The 20,676-nt window shown below is 34.5% G+C and overlaps 1 protein-coding gene across 6 annotated transcripts in view; it reads left to right on the top strand.

The window, feature by feature from the left end:
• The window catches only part of NOL4 (nucleolar protein 4), a 309,725-nt gene that overhangs the window by 203,898 nt on the left and 85,151 nt on the right, over positions 1 to 20,676 (top strand). For 4 of the 6 annotated variants that reach the window (XM_019740844.3, XM_074340175.2, XM_074340176.2 and 1 more), the window contains exons 7-8: positions 15,274 to 15,453; positions 16,180 to 16,371. In XM_019740844.3, the coding sequence (XP_019596403.1) occupies positions 15,274 to 15,453; positions 16,180 to 16,371 (372 nt within the window). The remainder of the gene's footprint in view (positions 1 to 15,273; positions 15,454 to 16,179; positions 16,372 to 20,676) is intronic. The other 2 variants (XM_074340178.2, XM_019740845.3) reach the window with 1 other exon arrangement.

Raw genomic sequence — 20,676 nt, 5'->3', positions numbered from 1 at the left:
GTTGACCTAGAGTTTGTAACTAATTCCAGTCCACATTCATATAAAACTATACTGCTTCACAGGTAGTACAAGTGTCTTCTAATAACAACAGATTCCTAATTATTATATTATTGCTGTTATTCATTTCACGTATATATGAACTATAATCATTTACTACATTGTTGCTTCTATTATTTTTAACAAACTGTTATCTGTTAGATCAATAAGCATAAGAAAAACAAAATTTTACCTTCATTTATTCTTTCCCTAATGCTCTTCCTTTCTTTAATAGATCCAAGTTTCTGGCCTATATCATTTATCCTTATTGTGAAGAACTTCTTTTATCATTTCTGCAAAGCAGATCTACTGGCAACAAATTCCCTCAATTTTTGTTTTTCTAATAATCTTTATTTCTCCTTCACTTTTTAGGTTGATTTCATAGGATATAAAACTCTAAGTTGCTGTGTTTTTTTCCCTCTCAACATTTTAAATATTTCACTCCCCTCTCTTGTCTGCATGGTTTCTGAGGAGAAGAATGTAATTATTATTTTTGCTCCTCTCTAGGTAAGGTGATTTTTTTCCTCTGGCTTCTTTCAAGACTTTTTATTTATCTGTGATTTTCTGCACTTTGTATTTGATAAACCTAGATTATGTTTTGTTTTGTTTTTGTCATTTATCCTGTTCAGTGTTCTTTGAACTTCATGGATCTATAGTTTAGTGTTTGACATTAATTTCAAGGAATTCTCACTCATTCTTGTTTCAAATATTGCTTCTGTTTCTTTCTCACATTCTTCTTGTGATATACCCATTATACATATGTTACACCTTTAATAGTTGTCCCACTGTTCTTAGATATTCTGTTCTTCTGTTTTTTCTCTCTCTCTCTGTCATTTGTCTCTTTGCTTTTCAGTTTTGGAAGTTTCTATTGACATATCCTTAAGCTTAGAGATGTTTTTTTCCTTTCAAATATGTCTAATCTACTGATGAAGGCATCAATGGCATTCTTAGTTTCTGTTATAATATTTTTTTATCTGTAGCATTTGTTTTGATTCTTTTTCAAAATTTTCCATCCCTCTACTTATCTAATTGTTCTTGCATGCATTAAAGCCATTAGCATATTGGTCATAATTTAAAATTAATAAATCGAACATCTCTGACATATCTGGACCTGGTTCTGATGCTCACTCTGTCGCTTCAAACTGTATTTTGTTTTGTTTTGTTTTTTCTTTTCTTTTAGTATGCCTTGTAATTTTTGTTGTTGAAATGTGGTCACGTTGTACTAGGTAAAAGGAACTCTGGTAAATCTCATCTTTAGTTGTACAGGGGTAAAGTGTGTGGGGAGAAGAGTTCTATAGTCCTGTGACTAGGCCTCAGTATTTGGGTAAGCACATGCCCCTCAGCTGTGAACTTCTCAAGTGCTTCTCAGTCTTTTTCCTTTTCTTTTAACCCCCTTAAATGGTATTGGATGGCAAGAGAGGGTTGGTATTGGGTATTACCTTTCCTCCACTTGGAAGGATAGAGTAGGCTAGAGTTGGGTATTCTTCTTTCACCAGGTCAGATAAGCTCTGATGAAACCCCAATAGGTTAGGATCTGGTAAAGTAGTTTCTTTTTAGAGCAGTCCTTCTTAAGAAGAGTGGGATTATCTGACTATTTTGAAAGTAATTACTTTTGACCCGCCCATATAGGAAGCCCAAGGGGATTTTTCTCTAATCTTCACTGTTATAACCTGGTAGAGCTCCTGGAAGTAAAACACAAATTGTGAGGTCCCCCTATGACTTGGTCCCCCTTGAGTTTTTATATCTCAACTTATTTACATTCAGTTTCCTGAAATACATCAATTACCGTTGAGTTTCCTACCCTAATACTGGTTTCTGTAGACATGTGTTTCTATTCCAGTAAGTCATGATTCTCTTTATCTATCTGTTTGCCTCTCTATGTACGCTCTCTGTGACCTCACTTCCGATGAATCTAGAAAGAGTTGTTGACTTTTCTGTTTTATTCACCTTTTTACTTGTTAGGAATAAGTAATATATTTTGAGCTTTTTAATACGCTGGACCAGAAACCAACAAAAACATTGTTTCAAATTTGACCATACAAAAGTTGTTTGAAAATTTTGAAATATTTAAATAATTGTAATTCATGAAAATTACTTCATGAATAGGCAGCTTAAAAACAATATCTGATTTAAACACTGAGGATTTAATTGGATTATCAGCCCATAGCTCCTTTTCTACAATTCTAAAATCCAAAAGCCTGTCAAAAATAATTTTTTTTACATAAATTTGTGGCAAACTCATTTTTGGTAAAACATGACCTTAATTGACATGAAACTATTTATAGTCTTTATCTATTTTAGTACAAATATTCATATGATTTTCTGGAGAAATATTAAGATGTTTTTGTGTGCTTTTGGGATATTTCAAACTATGTAGTTTATGCCCCACAAGCTATATCTAAATCCAAAGAATTCTAAGTCCCAAACATATCTAGGATGAAGTGTTTCAAATAAAAGATTATGAACCTGTAATAATATTTTTTAATCTCAGTATTCAAGATATTTCTTCAATAGATGGTATGTTATTATGCAATTAACTAGACAGGCGATAAGGTTATAGCATTTAATGGATGGGTTACAAAAAGGTGAACAGATAATTGTATTTACAATTTTAAGGGATACGATTGTATCTGGTATATTTAACTATACTCCCTTGAGAATAAAAATTATAATAGTGCCTCAAAAACCACTACAATATCATAATCATTTGAATTATTTGGTAACGGAATTAATGATTGAGAGTTTAAATCACTTTCAACTCAAATTTAGCTCTAAAAAGAAAAGTGTTCTAAAAACTTAGGAGATGATATTACAGTAAAATCAGGGCTTAAGGAAATGCATTAACAGTATACATAACATTTTCAACTTTTTAAGAGTAGTTGGTCAAAATCTAATTGATATTCACAATAGATATTCTGAGATCAGATATTCACAATAGGCATTCAGAGAACTGATGTCTACATTTACCTTTCATGATTTTAGTTGTAGAACTAAACTGAAATACTAGAAGATGAATTTTGCCATTTGGGGATTTCTCCTTAGGGTAATAGGTTAATATCTTTAATAGTTGTTTTTTAAAGTGTGGAAGTTCAGTTAAATCAGGAATGTACATTATTACTTACTGGGTCACAAGGCTTCTCTAATATCAGTATATTCTAGCCTTGTAAAAGATAAAATCAGTATCCTTGACAATATCTGTCTCTAGAAGCTTCAAGAAAATATACTTAGTTGGATTTGTCTCTTAAAAGTGGTATAATTATAGAAGCTCAGGGTTGAAAGAAACTTTAAATTCATTAGTAACACATATTTCTGTCATCATTTGAATAATATAAGCCTTGACAGATTGGTTACATATATATATATATATATATATATATATATATATATCCAATCATTTAACTACCAATAATTGTTATTTTCTGAGTGTTTGATTAGTAGCCATCCTAATGGATGTATGGTGATATCTTATTTTGGTTTTGATCACTATCTCTTTAATAATTAATGATGCTGAGCACCTTTTCATATGCGTGTTAGCCATTTGTATGTCATTTTTGGACAAATATCTATTTAAGCCCTTTTTAAATCAGTTTGATTGTTTTTGTTGAGTTGTAGGCATTCTTAATATATTCAAATTGTATTTTTAATACTTGCATTCTAAAGAGTGCAAGTTTACTCTGTGGACTGAAAATTAATTTTTCCAGTTTAAATGTAAACTTTCCCATCAAAGAGTTTGATGTTTATGGCATTCAGGGATTTTAGTTTCAGATACTAGTTAATTGCAGCAGCAGCAGCAAAAAAAAAGATTATGTTAAGCAGTCTCTGGGAGAGGTGGAGAATCATGTTTGGACTCTTCATAGACAAGAACAATTCCCTAATTCACATTGTAAAAGTCACCTGATGGAAATACAAGACTGAGCACAGGCAGTTGCTCCTAGAACCACAGATACTGCTGCCCCTGGAGCTGAATATACTGCTGCCCCTGGTGGCCTTCTGACCACCACCCTGGCCAGAATGGATTACAAATATTCTCTATTTCTTTATGTTTCTACTTAGCATTTAAAGTTTGTGGTGGGTATATCCAGTAGGTGAGGTCTGGGGCAAGGGTACCCCCAACTGTAGGGCAGGCATTTTAAGCTTCTGTGTTGAGAGGTGGACTCTGCTCACAAGGAGATTTCCTCAAAAATAGGAAAAAGTGACAAATGTCTACCTTTTTTCCCCCTTAGTTCACCCAATATCATATACCTACACTTTTATGATATCAAAATGCTTCCCTACTTCATACAATGCAACTCCCCCTAGTAAACTGAAAATATGTCCTTCCTCTACAAAAAGAAATTAAGTAAAACATTTATTGATAGTATAACAGTTTTCAACTTTGGAATCTCTGAATAATGTCCTTTTTTCCCCCCCTCATTTTATTGAGATGCCATTTTGTAATGGCTAGATTAAACTATAAAGTTACCACACGTAGAGCACTTTCTATAAAACAATGGAGGAAAAGAAGAGATCCACACCACTTCTGGGTGTATTTGAACTACTGCTAGTTCTGCCAACATAGGAAGATCTCCCAGGAATAATCCTAACACCAACTGTCCTGGTGTCATGCCATGAAGTGTTTTTGGCCACACACGTCCTGATGTGAACATGTGCTGTTGTTGGCATCAGAAATATATGGGAAATTGAGACATGAGAAACAAAGATTGAACAATTAGAGTGTTATTTCTCTAATAATGATGTAGCCACAATTTAGAACGTTGTACATTCTTCTAATAATCAATATATGTAAATTTTTAAAAAGGGGAACATTTGCTTCTTACTGATACCTAGTCCAAAGTCAAGGCCAGTCCTTTGAAGAAGATACTCAATAAGCACACGATATATTGTTTGTCTTTATTTATGGGTATTCCACAAAGTAAATTTCATATGAATGTTTTCATTGTATGACATAAACCTCTAGCAGATCTGAAAATAGCTAATACATGTATATGTGAAGGAACTTCTTTTATGCATCTTACCTATCAAATTGCATCTTAATATATTGCATCAAGCATGCAATCTTTCCAGATGAATCCTGGAAGTTCCAGAAGGGGCATACTGTTGACAGTATAAAATGGCTTAAAGAAATAAGTTGTGCAGTAACAAAACCTCTATATAGATTCACCAATAACTTAATGTATATGGTATAAGGACAATGTAATAATACTGTTATGTAGCCCAAAATAACAGAAGCGATTTAGAAATGCATAAGTCTTAATTTTAGATTAATTTTGTATATTCAAAATTCTTGGTCATTCCACAATTCATACATAAGGAGAAGAAAGTATCCTATAGGACGTCAAAAACAAAATGTGGTATATTGGCAGGAGCTTCAAAATGTCAACATGTCAAAACTATTGTTAAAAATTTATTTTAATGGTCAAAATAAGATAAGGAAAAGAATGATGACAACAAAGAGAATATACATGATGAAAATAACAGATAAAGATGATGAGATTCAAGACCCTCTCTAACAGGAAACAGCAGAACAAAAGGAAGATTAATATGATAGTAAAGAAAAAAATAATTTGTTAGGTCAAGAGAATAGACAGAAATGTCTGCAGCAATTTCATTTAGATTTTGATAATTACTGTGATATCTCATCATGGCCTTTTAGGATGAATTGACTTCATTCAATACCATTCAATAAAAAGAAAATAGGGATTTCCCTCCCAAAATCTTGATCAAATATTATTTAGAATTTCAACAGAACATTGATGAAAAAAAAAATTCTTTGTAAACATATTTTATGGAAAAAATGGAAGGAGAATTGCCAAACTGATATGATTTGCTGAGCAATTTTTTTTTGAAAACCAAAGGTCACATATCCAGTTGTTTGGTTTATAAACTATCTTGAACAAAGCAGACATTACTTATCTGGGTTTATAGAATAGATAAATATATATTAAGAAATCTTAAAGTTTATGAAGATTCCATGGAGCTCATAATGGCTCTTTTTATTTGGATTGCACATAAGTAAAATAAAAATATGCTAACTTCTCAAAATGTGTTCCCCATTCCAGCAGTGTTATGAAATGAATGTGTCCTCCCCAAATTCGTATGTTGAACTCCTAGCCGCCAGTGTGGTGGTATTTGGAGGTAGGACCATTGGGATGTGATTTGATCATGAGAATGACATACTGATAAATGGGATTAATGGCTTTATTTAAAAAAAGACCTCAGAGAATTCCTTGCCCCATCCACCATGTGATTACACAGAGAGAAGATGGTCATCTATAAACCAGGAAACACGTACTCACCAGACACTGAATCTCCTGGCACCTCGATCTTGGACTTCCCAGCCTCCAGAACTATAGGAAATAAATGTTTGTTGTTTAAGTCACTCAATCTATAGTATTTTTGTTCTAGCAGCCCAGATGGACTAAGACCAGCAGCATCTGTCTCATCTGGACACCTGTTAAAAATCTAAATTCTTGGACCCCACTCCAGCCTATTGAATGGGGCCCAGCAACCAATGTTTTAAAAAACCCTTGGGGTCATTCTGATGCATGCCAAAATCAGAGAACCACTGTGCTAGCCAACCAACATCCAGAAGAACAGGCTTGAAAAAGTGTTTCATATCATTTTGAAGTGCCAAAAAAGTAGATGTGGTTTTAAAATTAAGTGAAAGAGATTTCCTTTCAGATGTTATGAGTAAATGGAGTAATTCTGAAATAACAAAAATTTCATGAGAATCTTCAAAGTAAATGTTAAATTTGATTCGTTTTTGGACAAACGCTTGGAAAATGTCAAAATAAAATGTCAAATGTGACTTGATTTATCCAAAAGTGCTTAAGAAGAATGAATCTAAATCATGGGAAAGTGTATACACAATGGTAAACCAGTAAACCAAACAACAAATACCACTCCATGGTTATACAAATGATAGTTGTCAGTTCACGTGCAGTTGTAAGTAATAATACAGATATATCTTGTGTACCCTTCACACAGTGGAATATGACATTTAACTGTCATGTGAAAAAGTCTTTTGGATCTTTTGGATAAAATGAGAAGTTACTCCTAATTTGGAAATATGTGAAGGCTATATCATTTTGTTGTCTTTATTTAATGAAGGATTGAAAGAAAACTCAGATAAAATATTAATGGAATATTTTAAAAATCAATAAAAGTGAAATCAATAGGCCTTGCTATTCTGACACTGAGAAGTTAGTGACTCGTAATAAAAAAAATTTCAGGTCTTACTAAAGGCAGTATTTCTTTAAGGAAAAAAAATAAATTTAATGAAGAGGAATTAATTAATTATATTAACATGTTGGGAAATTTAAGTTTCTGATGGGATATGACAGAAAATACTGATATTAATGAAGAAAATATAAAACTCATAAATGCTACTTTAATGAAGACATTATCAGTCACTTCCCAGGAAAACTTGAAATGCTCTAAAGATTCATGGTTCAGACATGAAAGGAACTTAATTAAGAGTTTCCTCAAACAGAACAATCTAACAATTTGCATGCTATTAGCAACAATCAATTTGAAAAGCAAAGGAAACTTTCTAAACTTTCAACAATAAAGGATACATTTCCATCAAATAGGTCAAAGTAAAGGCTGAGTAATTTTTATTTTTTCTCTGTAGAACATGCTAATACAAAAGCATTGTCACATGAAGAAGCAGTTGTAATGCAATATATAGATGATGTATTATACAATTGTATACTTGAAACCTATGTAGTTTTGTTGATCATTGTCACCCTAGTAAGTTTTAATAATAATAAAAAATTATCATCACATGCACACACAAAAGAAGCCTGCTACCAAGAAATGTGGAAAGAACACAGTATTACAGAGATGGACCAGGGAGTTATTTTTAAAATAGTTTTTCCGCTATTGTGATGTTTGTAGCATTTATAAACTTTTTAGAATCTTGTAATTTTTAAATGATTTTTCTCATTTTAAACATTTATTTTTGTATCTAGTTTTTCAAGTGAGCCCCTTTCCAAATTTTATAACTTTCGGGCCTCACAAAGCTTGAATTTATTCAATCCTATGAGCCTAGAATAGTGCTCTAAGCATAAAGTAATGCTTCTTTAAATGTTGTTGAATAAATGATTGTCATAAAAAATATTCAAAATTGAGGACATGCAAAACATCACAGAATTTATAAAGTTTAAAATTTATGTGAAAGTTTAAAATGTATTTAAAAATAGAGGACATAATACACAGAACTATTAGTATCCATCACCCAAATTCAACAGTAAGACTTTCCGCATTTGTTTGCTTTTTCAGTCTTTTCCTTTTCTCCCCCTGTAGTATTTTAAATCAAATCCAAGATATCCAAGTCAGTTCATCTCTTCATTCCTCAATTTGTGTCTCTGACAAATGTGGCCATTTTCTTACACAAATATTTACTAACCAAATATTACGTCATTCCATCTAATAAAATTAGTGAAAAATCAATGTTATATAATATTCCCATCCATAGTCAAATATTACCAATTTTCTCAAAAGTGACTTTTTGCATTGGGGTTATTTGAATTATGATACGAGCAAGGTCAAAAACATTTAATGTTAGTACATTTCTTAAATCTATGTCACATTTTTTCCCGTGTCACTAATTTATTGCAGAATTAGAGTCAACTGTCCTGTACAATATCATATTTTGAATTTGTCTCTGTGCTTTCTCTAGTGTCATTAACTTGTTATTTTATCTGCCTTATTTCCTATAAATGAAAATCAGCTCCAGACTACTGGCACTCGAATGTGCATCAAAATCTCCTGGAGGGCACGTTAAAACAGATTGCTGGGTCCTGTCCCAAAGTGTCGGACTCAGTTGGTCTGGGATGAGGGCCAATAATTTGCATTTCTAATAAGTTCCCAGGAAGTATGGATACTGCCAATCTAGCAGGCACACTTTGAGAACTACTGCTTTTAGACTTTGGTTGGATTAGATTCAAATTCTTTTTGTTCTTTTGATGAGCTTGCTTTTTAAGTGATGCTGCATGCTTCCTTTTACATCATGTCAGAATGCACAGTTTCTGTCTGGTCATCACACTTTGAATGATGCCAAGATTGCCCAGTAGATTCAATAATGAATACTGAAATTTTAAAAGTAACTGGCAAGATATACTTTAAAATAACAGTTAAAAAAATTAAATCATCTTCTGTAAAAATGTTCGGAAAATATTTAGTTTATTTCCACTATGTGCTAGATATTGTGCAAGGTTATAAAGATGGAAGAGGCATGGTCTCTAAGTGACCCCAACCCTGAGTAAGTCTTAATCTCTGTGGAATATAGACATATAAGCTAACTTCTACAGTACTTTGTAATCAGTGCCTTGACAGAGATATGTATAGAAAATATGAAAAGGTGGATTCCTGGCAGTGAATTCATGTGGTTCTTCCCTTATTTAGGGCATAATGAGGAAATAAAAGTTTTGTCTCTTGGCTGTATATCAAAAATGCACCCCACCCCCAGCTGCATCTCCTATCGAGCACTGTGGTATTGCTGTCTGAGCCATCCGATGCTCTGGCCACAGAGCACACTAACAGATTTAGCTTCCTCCCTGTGCAGATTTTTTTTAGGTCCAGTGATGGCAGTTATATAACGTTGGGAACATATGATAAAAGAAAGTGCAAATGTATTTTTGGGAGGGTCTTTGCTTAGGAGGGCCACATGTTATCTCAAGAGGAACAAATGGAATATATAACTAAGGCAAAAATATACCTTATCCCCATAAACCAACACCCGTGTTTTAAGGGTAAACAGGCATGCATCTTCCCAGAGCATAAGTTGTGAATCTTTAATGTCTTTGTATAACATTAAGATCTCATTTGGATTTTTTAGACGCATATCTGGAATATGAAAATAATTGCTTCTTAAATGAAGGCTTCCTAGGGTATGGTCATCCAAAGTTCTTATTAAGGCAAGCTGGATATATGGGGTAATGACTGCCATATTTTATGTGGGTTATTAGGATGCCTGTATAGTAATTTTTAATGTGTGATTGTGTTTTATCACCACAATACACACATTTTCCCATTTTGGGGAAGGACTTTTAATTTTTTAGAACAGTTTTAGGTTCACAGCAAAGTTAGAGAAAGGTACAGAGATTTCCCATGTACCCCTAACCCCTACACATTCATAACCTCCCTTCATTATCAACATCACTCAGCAGAATGGTACATTTGTTACGGTTGATAAGATTGGGCTTTCTTTACCCTAAGTGACAAGGACCATCCTTCATGCTTCCAATTGGTTCTGTTTGCAGCAGACAGCTGGTTTGTGTGTCTCAGGGTGTGTAGAAAGAATAAGTCTGGCATATTTGCATTCAGATAAGTACAGTATATTATAACATTTTCAAATGTTGCACATTGCCATTTAAAAATACAGATGGCACATTTTTCAAATTTACAGAATATTTGCCTTGTATTTTATTAGGTAATTCCACCTTTTGAATGATTTGAGCTGTACAAAAATGCTGGTTTTTAAATTTTTACTTCACTGTTTTTTAAAATAATTTTTAAATATTTTCAATTAAAAGTTGACATACAATATTATATTAGTTTCAGGTATACAACATAGTCATTAGACACTTATATAGCTTACAGAGTGATTACCCTGTAATCACCCATCTGACATTATATATATATAGTTATTACAGTTTCATTGACTATTATTTCCTATGCTGTACTTAACATCCCCACGACTATTTTGTGACGACCAATTTGTACCTCTTAATTTCTTACCCCTACCACCCGTCCCCCCAACTACCCTCTCATTTGGTAACCATCAAAATGTTCTCTGTATATGAGTTTGTTTTATTTGTTCACTTTGTTTTTTAGATTGCACATATAAGTGAAACCATATGGTATTTGTTTTGATCAGTCTGACTTACTCCTCTCAGCATAATATCCTCTAGGTCTATCCATGTTGTTGCAGATGGCAAGATTTCTTTTATTTCTAATGGCTCAGTAATGTTCCCTTGTATATATGTATCACCTCTTCTTTACCCATTCATCCATTGATGGACACCCAGGTTGCCTCCTTGTCATGGCTATTGTAAATAATGCTGCGATAAAAGTATGGATGCATATGTGTTTTCAAATTAGTGTTTTAGGTTTCTTTGGATGAATTCCCATAAATTGGATTAATGGGTCCTTCTTTGTCTCTTGTTATACTTGTTATAGCCTTTGTCTAGTATAAGTATGGATACTCCAGCTTTTTTGTTTGTTGCCATTTTCATGAAATAATCTTTTTCCATCCCTTTACTTTCAGTATGTATGTGTCTTTCACTCTGCAGTGAGTTTGTTGTAGACAGCATATATAAGGGTCTTGCTTTCTAATCCATTTACCCTATGTCTTTTGATTGGAGCATTTAATCTATTTACATTTAAAGTAATTTCATGGATAGATATGCACTTATTGCCATTTTATCATTCATGTTTTTTAATCTTTTCTTCTTCTTCTTCTTCTTCTTCTTCTTCTTCTTCTTCTTCTTCTTCTTCTTCTTCTTCTTTTCTTCTTCTTAAAGAGGTCACTTTAACATTTTTTGTAATACTGAAATGGTGGTGATCAACTTCTTTAGCTTTTTCTGGTCTAGGAAGCTTTTTATTTGTCCTTTGATTCTAAATGATAGCTTTGCTGGGTAGAGTAATCTTGGTTTTAGGTCCTCACTTTTCATCAGTTTGAATATTTCATGCCATTCCCTTCTGGCCTGAGAAGTTTCTGCTGAGAAATCAGCTGTCTCACAGGAGCTCCCTTGTAGATAACTGTTGCTACTTTTAAGATTCTCTCCTTGTCTTTAACTTTTACCATTTTAATTATTTGCCTTGGTGTGGGCCTCTTTGGGTTCATCTTGTTTGGCACTCTCTGTGCTTCCTGGGCTTATATGTCTCTTTCCTTCACCATCATTATTTCTTCAAATAGGTTTTTCAATTCCTTGCTCTTTCTCTTCTTCTTCTGGTACTCCTATGATGTGAATGTTGGTACACTTGATGTTGTCCCAGAGGCCCCTTAAACTATCCTCATTTTTAAAAATTCTTTTTTCTTTTTGTTGTTCTGATTGGGTGTTTTATGCTCCCTTAACTTCTAAATTGCTGATTCAATCCTCTAATCAGGTTAGATTAGATAAATCTAATCTTTATCTAATCTATGTTGATTCCCTCTAATGTATTCTTCATTTCAATTATTGTGTTCTTCACTTCTGTTTTGTTTGTTTGTTTTCTATCTCCAATTTTATGTTTCCTATCTCTTTATTGAAATTATCCCTGAGATAATTGAAAATCCTTATAACCAGCATTTTGAACTCTGCATTTGGTAGATTGCTTGTCTACATTTTGTTTAGTTCTTTTTCTGGAGCTTTGTTCTGTTCTTTTATTTGAGACATGTCTTTGTCTCCCTATTTTGGCTCCATCCTGTGTTTGTTTCTATGTATTAGATAGGGCTGCTGTATCACCCATTCTTAGTAGAGTAGCCTTATGAAGTAGGGGTCCTGTAGAACCCAGTCTCCCTGATCAACTGAGTGAGATGCTCCAGGTGTGTCCCTTGTGTGGGTTGTATGTGCCCTCCTGTTATAGTTGAGCCTTGGTTGCTGTTATTGTCACTTCAGTGGAAAGGATTGACCTCAGACTGATTGGTTGTGAGGACTGGCCATGACTACATTGGAAGAGCTGTTGTACAGGGGCTGACCCTACAGAGCAGGATTCACTTTAACAGGGCTCTGGTGCCAGCCAAGTCTTCCCTTTAGATATGCCATTTGTAGAGGTTATTGTGTGCTTCTCAGTTATGGTTTGAAGCTGACTACCAGGTGTCTTGGTTCTGGGGCCACTTGGGAGGGACTCTGTTGGAGGCCAAGTTCAGCCACTGCCTGTGTCCTGCCTGGGTTGACTTGGTATGAGCTACAAAGTGATCTGCAGATGGTTGTCACTTGTGCTGGGTTTGGAGATGCCTGGGAGAGGCTGAGCTGTGAATTGAGTCTGGCTGCCACTTGTGCTAGGCTTGGGGCTGCTTAGCAAGAGGTATGGGACACGCCAGTGCCAGATGATGCTTCTTTGGGGTTTGTCAACCTTTGAGAGATTTTAGGAAGGTCTGTAGCATGACCCAGGGCAAGCCATTTATACACAAAAGCCACTGGAAGTGGCTTTAGTGGTCCAGCTAGTTGGTTGGGGTGGGGGTCTCAGACAATAACCAGGGTGGGGTGAATGGTGTTAGCCAAGTTGATGGAGACTCATATATGGAGGCTGCCTATGTCTCCTTGCTGGGTGTGGGGAGGGTTCAACAAAGGAACAATGGCTTCTGCCAGCACTTCTGTCTGGGAGAAAGTCACTCCTCCATCCCTCACGCAGGAGCCAGACAATTCAGTTCCTCTCATAATATCTCTGGTGCCTTTCAAGTTGCTGCCCTAGCACTGGAGCTCAGAGCGAGTGAGCCTGTCAGCAAGTGAGTTCCTGGGCGGGCCCTTTAAGAGCAATACCTGGGATTTCAGCCACCCTCCTTCTCACTCAGCCACAATCTTCACTGGTTTTCACAGCCAGAAGTTATGGAGACTTCTCTTCCTGGCACTAGATCTCTGAGCTGGGGAGCCTTGTGTGGGACCTCTCATTCCTCAGAAAGGGGGGTCTCCGAAGCCAAGATATCCCTCCTGAGTTTTAATGACTACTTATGGGTGTAGAACCAGGTTGTTCCACTCTCTGCCTCTCCTACCAGTCTCAAGGTGTCTTCTGTGTGTCCTTAGTTACACGTCTGTTTAGCTAGACTTCAGGCGATTCTCAGTGATGGTTATTGTGTAGTTGTAGTTTTTATATTGTCATGGGAGAAGGTAAGCACAGCATTTACCTACTCTGCCATTTTGACCAGAAGCTTTACCTTCACTTTTAATGTCAGTGGTCTATTCTAGTTTTATTATCCTTCCTCTGATTATATAGTTATATTAGTGTGATCCTTAAAGCATGCTACACATGTTATTGCATGGAGGCAGTTTTGAACACCGTTAATTTTAAATTTCACTTTGTAAACATCTTTCAAAAGGATTTGGCTTTGCTGATAGATTTGACAATAGCTGGTGCTGTTTACAAATATTATTTATTTAGTTGGGGCCACCTATGTGTCTAGGTTATTGTGTGTAAAATCTGTGTCATTAATCTAGCCTCATAATTATTGATTTCTGTATCACTACAGCCTCAATTTTATGTGACTGAAACTTAGATTTAAGCCAAAAAATAAAATGAGGAGGAGGGTGGAGGATATATGGTATCACACAACTAAAGTGTCTATGGGTTAATTTCAGGCACAGTTGAATCTAGATGTTCAAATGATGTCATCAGGACTGTTTCTGTTTTGTTTAGCTCTGCTGGATTCAACTTGATTTCAGTTATAGGGAAGCTTTCTTCACCTAGAGGTGAAGTTGAGGGACGTATGCCTCGAGTAGAAAGGGTTGATGCCCATAGGATTGGCACCTTCGGTTGGTGAAGCAGGGGCTGTTTCTGAAAGGAAAAGATGCTGGGCTAACAGAGAAGTAGGAGATGGCACAGCAGGACCCATAGTTGGTCTTGGTCACAATTATCAATTTGTGAAAATTGTCTTGGTTGATATTCGTCATTTCTTATGCATTAGGAAACGCTAAGCTTGACAGATGATTTGGAGAAATCCTGGTTCCTTTTATCTAAACCAAAATCAGGTGCCATCTCAAGACTCATAAACAATTTAAAACTCTTTAGAAGCATGTTGGTATACAAACAACACCCTTAGTCTCAATAACATTTTGTATAGTCCTTGCTGTGCAAGGCAATTACACATATACACCCTCAGTTTCCTTATCTATTTAAAGAATACTAATGCAGTTAGACTGACTAAGCTCTGAGGTCATTTCCATTTTGAAGAACATGTGATTCAATGATTCTCTTTAAAAACTGATTACAGGGTAGTTTTTCTTTTCTTTTCTTTGGAACATGGATATTGAGTAGAAACAGTAATTGCTCTCAAAAAGCTAAATTCAGTAAATTTTGTGCAGTGATGGAAATGTTCCATGTGGCTGTGGAGCGCTTGAAATGTGACTGGTTTGACTAAGGAAATGAATTTTTAATTTAATTTTAATTAATTTGGATTGAAATTTAAAAAGCCACAGCTCTAAAATCAACTCATTTAAACAAGACTTTTGAGAAATGGTTGAAATTGAAAATAAAACAAAATGCATACGCTTTTGCAATTAATTTAAAAGTAGCAATTTCCTCCTTTCTTTTCAGTCTCCTGCACATAGTTATTCAAGCTACGACTCTGGCAAAAATGAGAGTGTAGACAGAGGTGCAGAGGACCTGTCGCTAAACCGGGGCGATGAAGATGAAGACGACCACGATGACCATGATGATTCTGAGAAAGTTAACGAGACAGATGGTGTTGAGGCAGAGCGGCTGAAAGCTTTTAATGTGAGTTCTGCCACACTTCCAGTGTGGCTTAATTTTTACCACTTCACTTTCATGTTGTTGCTTGTTGGTAAATGTGGATATTTTAGAGACATGTTTGTTTAATTTACAGAAGGATTTAAAAAGTACATGAAACACACTTTGCCAACCAGACACCAGAATTGCTGTGTTTTGTTTAGAATTTTAAAGCCAAATGTGAGCTGAAAACTGGAGTTGTGTTGTGTGAGTATGCATGTTTACCTAGTGGATGAAGGGGGCCTCAGCTTATTTCTCCGAAGAGTACGCCCGTCATCATTTATTTCTTTTGCTTTCTCAGCTTATCTAATTATGCATGACAAAAGAGTCGATTGTTTCTTTTCAGAGATTAGTACACTGTGTGGTGTAGCAATGTTGCAGTCGTATTTATCATTAATAGAGAACTTTATGGGGTGCTTAATTGTCGCAGTCTGCTGTTATTTCCTGATTTTTTTCTACACAATAGTCTATACCTTTCTGTCTGTCTGTGTCTGTCTGCCTTTCTTTCTCTCTTTTTCTCTCTCTATTTTTTATCCAACCATTTAGAAAGTCTTTTAAAGGGTGTTTGCTTAAAATTTCTGGCTTTCCATTGCAAAGTTCTCCAGTGAATAAACCAGAAAAGAGTATTTTCCTATCGGTTGTCAAGACAGGAAGCTAGAAACAGCAGAGAGCAGCCCTCCAAACCCTTCTCCTCTGTCTCCCTCTTGCCAACAGATGTTTGTCAGGCTGTTTGTAGATGAAAACTTGGACCGAATGGTCCCAATCTCTAAGCAGCCCAAAGAAAAGATCCAGGCTATCATTGACTCATGCAGGCGACAATTCCCTGAGTATCAAGAGCGTGCCAGAAAACGTATACGTACTTACCTCAAGTCCTGCAGGCGGATGAAAAGAAGTGGTTTTGAGATGGTGAGTTTTGAATTAAAACACAGCCCTAGGCTCCATCAAAATCCCACATGTAAACCATGGCACTATTTCTTTTTTCATCTTAGTGTCTTTTTTATTTTTTCCATAATGTCAGGTCAAAGGGGTTTTTGTTTGCCTTGTTTGTTTTTTTCCCTTCTCCTTTTCACCTCCCTGAAGTATTTATCCCCTTTGTTTATTCAATAAGGAATACCTTGTGAAACCAGTGCTCACAGGCCCACATGGTACCATGTTGTAGCAAATGAGGGTGATATGAGTAACATCCCATGAGAACCAAGCATCTCATGCATGTTTGTTTTCTTTCTGTCACTACTGAAGGTGGATATAAGGTCAATCAAGTCTTGAACTGAAGTACCAGTTGTTGCTTTAATGGTATGAGAATGGCTTTCTGTGAAATGAGAGGAAATGGATGGATCTATCTAAGTAACACCATTTTCATACCAATGGTTAACAGATAGGAAGCCTTGAAAATAAAGTGCAGGGAATGAAGATCTTCATATGAAATATAAAGCTTTGTGTACTCAATATATCTGTGTGCTTGTGGATGGTAATGAGCTCTTATAGTCAGCTGGGCTTTATAGATGGATGAGAGTATGCTGACATTAGATTACTTACAGGTGAAAATCAGATAGCAATGTTTTTTTAACTTGATTATATTTCACCTCGCTCTCTAATTGTTACACCTAGAAATAGTGCGTGCAGTTACAATGTATTTTTTTTATTTCTCTGTGTTTTATGTATGTGAGCAGAAATGTATTGGAATTTTCTCTATTGTTTTCTCTCTCTTGACTCTATAAAAGCCAATACTATTAGTGTTTGTGATCTGTGCTTCTCACTTATTAGGTGCTACGGAATAGGAGTGGGTATAGAGAGTAGAGGTTTCACAGTATGTCATATATGAGAAGTAGTTTTTCAGATGTAAATGAAATGACAAAAGTAACAAATCCACTGTCTATTATCAGTTTTTCTACATTGGCTTGCAAAAATATCTGTCATATTTTTAAAGCGAAAAATGACTGTTCTTATAGAGAAGCAGTCTGCCTAGATGGTAATGAGAACAAGGTTTGGTCCCCAGAGAGCCTGGTTGGAGTCCTGCATGCACCACTTTGTAGCTGTGTGACCAGGCAAGTCACTTCACCTGCCTATACTGAGAGATACCTCCTCCTGAGATGATGATAATTTTAATTTATAAAGTTGTGAGAATTATACAAATTGTCACATGTAAAGCTCTACAAACTATTTCTGACTCATAGTAACCAGTCAATAAATCTGAACTCTGAAAATATTATCAATCAAATATTATTTAACACATCATCTGAAAAAAGCTGCCCCAAATGTTTATACTATACAATCACAGAACTCTACATTTAAGTATTTGCTTACTTCTCAGAAGGACTCCATTGAAGTCAGAGTTTGTGGTGCATGCCATTTTAAAATGAAAATGATGTAGCAGTACCTGATCAAACTAAGTTACGACAATAGAGGTGGCATCGTATAAGGGAGAAGGAGAGACTACTTGAAGAAAATAAAGCCATTTTCCCTATTACTGAGTTATTTAAAAATTATCATCAGCTACCCAATAGGAGAGGGATGACAGACAAAAAAGGATATCCAAACAAGTGTAAAAGCCTAGAATCCTGGCATTGACACCTGGTTCAGAATCACTTAGTAATCGATGTAAAATTCCTGTTAAAACTATGTCTCATTTAGAGTGTAAAGCACAATATGCCACCTTTCTCTTTCAATAACAAAAAAAATAATATCATATAGTAAGATTTTTATTTTAACATCATCTGGCATTACTATTTCTTCCTAATCTTTTAATGTTATTTAGAGATTCTGTTCTTTGGTAAAATTTATGTGAATTTTCATGGTATAAATTTTTTAATAATCATTATTTTAGAGAAATATCATTTCATGCAGAATTCTTAATTTCTTTAAGGCATATTTGGGCCATTCATGGGGTTTTTAATTAATTGTATTTATTTACTTCAATAGACATCTCTTGGCTATAAATCTTGTGCTATGCATATAGAAGGACAAAAAGTTGACTAATTCAAAGTCAAGCAGTTTTACAGACTAATCTTGAAGGAAATACGCTGTAAAGAAATACTACTAAATTTAACTTAATAATTTTCATTCACTCTTTATTCAATATATGTATAATGTGTATAACATTATGCAAAGTAGTAAGGAGAAATAGAAGAGTTGTCTGACCTCTTAATTAGGAAAATATAACATGTTCCCTGATTATTATGATTTATTGAGGTGACAAGTTATGGGAAATGAAATGCTTAAGTAATAATAGAAGACCTAATGATAAATGATAAGTGAACAACATGGATGAAAATTGATATTATAGTTTATACATATACATTTTTTTATACGTTAGTCAGTAATGTACTACTGGCAATAGCAAATTAAGTGTACCATCTAGTTGATACTTGGAATTTTGATTTATTTTATGTATCGCTTCATTATTGGAGGTTGGGGAGGATTATGTGTCATTTTGCATACTCATCCTCATCTAAAACAGACAGGAAAAGTCATGAGTAGGACAGAGTAATCACAAGTAGATATTGTACATGAATATTTTTGCCATCATAATTTCACTTTGATATAACATCCACAGGTATTTTTTATATTGAAAAAACATTAAACAATTTTTTTTCTATTGTGTTCAGTATAGGTAGACATGAAAAAAATGTATGATTTTTAGTATATGATTGTTTTTACATGCAAATTATTCTGCAGTACTTCACAAGTCAACAAGGCAACCTAAAGAAGTTTTTAATATACATTCAAAATGGAATTGTTAAGTGTAGGATTATTTGGTAGGGGATTCTGTATTATAAAATGAAAATGTATCATTTTATGATACAGAGCTATATACTAGAGGTGCCAAAAAATTGTATACAAGTGGACACTTTGGTCAGTGTTGCTCAAGCAGTAGTTCACCGTAATCATAAGTGTCTGGATGCTGATGGTAACCACTTTGAGTACCTCTTGTAATTGCAGAAGTCAAACATGACTTGTATTCATATTTTGTTGTTGGTATATATTGAGTATTACAACTTTAATGCAGTTTTCCTTCCTTAAAATATGTATACATTTTTTTAGCACCCTTTGTGTATAGCTCTTCCAGTTACTTTGGGTATCTAAGCCAGGAGACTCCTTAAGTATAGTGCAACACAAAATATTGAATTGTATGTTTCCAGTTGAATTTGATTAAGAAATTCAAAGAGATATTCCCATAGAATGGTTTATCACAGCATATTTTTTTAGTACTATATTTGAGATTCACTTTGACTAATTTTCTGTTGTTATTAGTACAAAATCTATTCATGTTAAATTATTTTATACTAGCCCTTAAGAATTTACATCCCAACACAAATGCTTTTAATGGACTTCATTTTAATTGTTTGTGCACAATAATTAGAGTGTATGTTTATGCATTTTTATTTCACTGGAATTATCAAGACCCCACAAATCTTGATTGCTTAAGCACCCAAATTTTCTGTGTCATTGCTACTAATAGTCTCTGTAATATATGAAGTATAATATCATATTATACTTTTCTGCATATTTTCACTGATTCACTGTTATCTACCATCTCAAATCACAAGATCCTCAGTGTTGAATGTAAAAGAGCATATTTTATGAAAATAAATCAAATAAGCTCGATCCAGAGTATTATCTTAGTTTATTAGGTTTAAAAAACCCAGTTAAGTAGCCATTAAATTAATCCTTAGACAAAAATATCAAATTATTATTGATTCTGTTGTGTGGCTTTGACTCTCAAATTACTTCAATTACATTTTTGAAGAATATTTGTTGATTGTTCCAGAAAAGAAATGTGTTTCTCCAAAGTATCCTGATCCTAAATTCAAGAGTACCAGTAATAGATAAGATCATAAAACAAAGCTTTATGAAAAAGGTGAGGTTGGCCCATACCTGAGTATCATCTGTGCTATGTGATATGATTTCTCTTTTTGTTTTCTGAATTTGCATTGTTAGCAACTCTTTCACTATGTTGCATAAGTTTACATGCATTTTTATGAAACTCAAACGAAAAATTTTAGGGCTGTCCATCCTTCCTCCTGGATCTCAAAGTTTTCCATTGTACCAAGTTAGGTCACGTGTCATACATATTTCAATTTAGTAAACTCAACCTCTTGAAAAATTACCTATTTACTTGCATTTTAGTATTATGTAATTGACTATGTTTAAATAAATAAGTCTCATGCAATATTTTGTAAAATTTCACCAAGGACATTGTCCACTAGGCTA

Source organism: Rhinolophus sinicus, chromosome 4 (assembly GCF_057876585.1).
Source record: "Rhinolophus sinicus isolate RSI-liver-muscle chromosome 4, RSI-T2T, whole genome shotgun sequence".
NCBI classification, from domain to species: Eukaryota; Metazoa; Chordata; class Mammalia; order Chiroptera; family Rhinolophidae; genus Rhinolophus; species Rhinolophus sinicus.
Note: the sequence above shows the minus strand (reverse complement) of the source record. Positions and strands in the feature narration are given on the sequence as shown.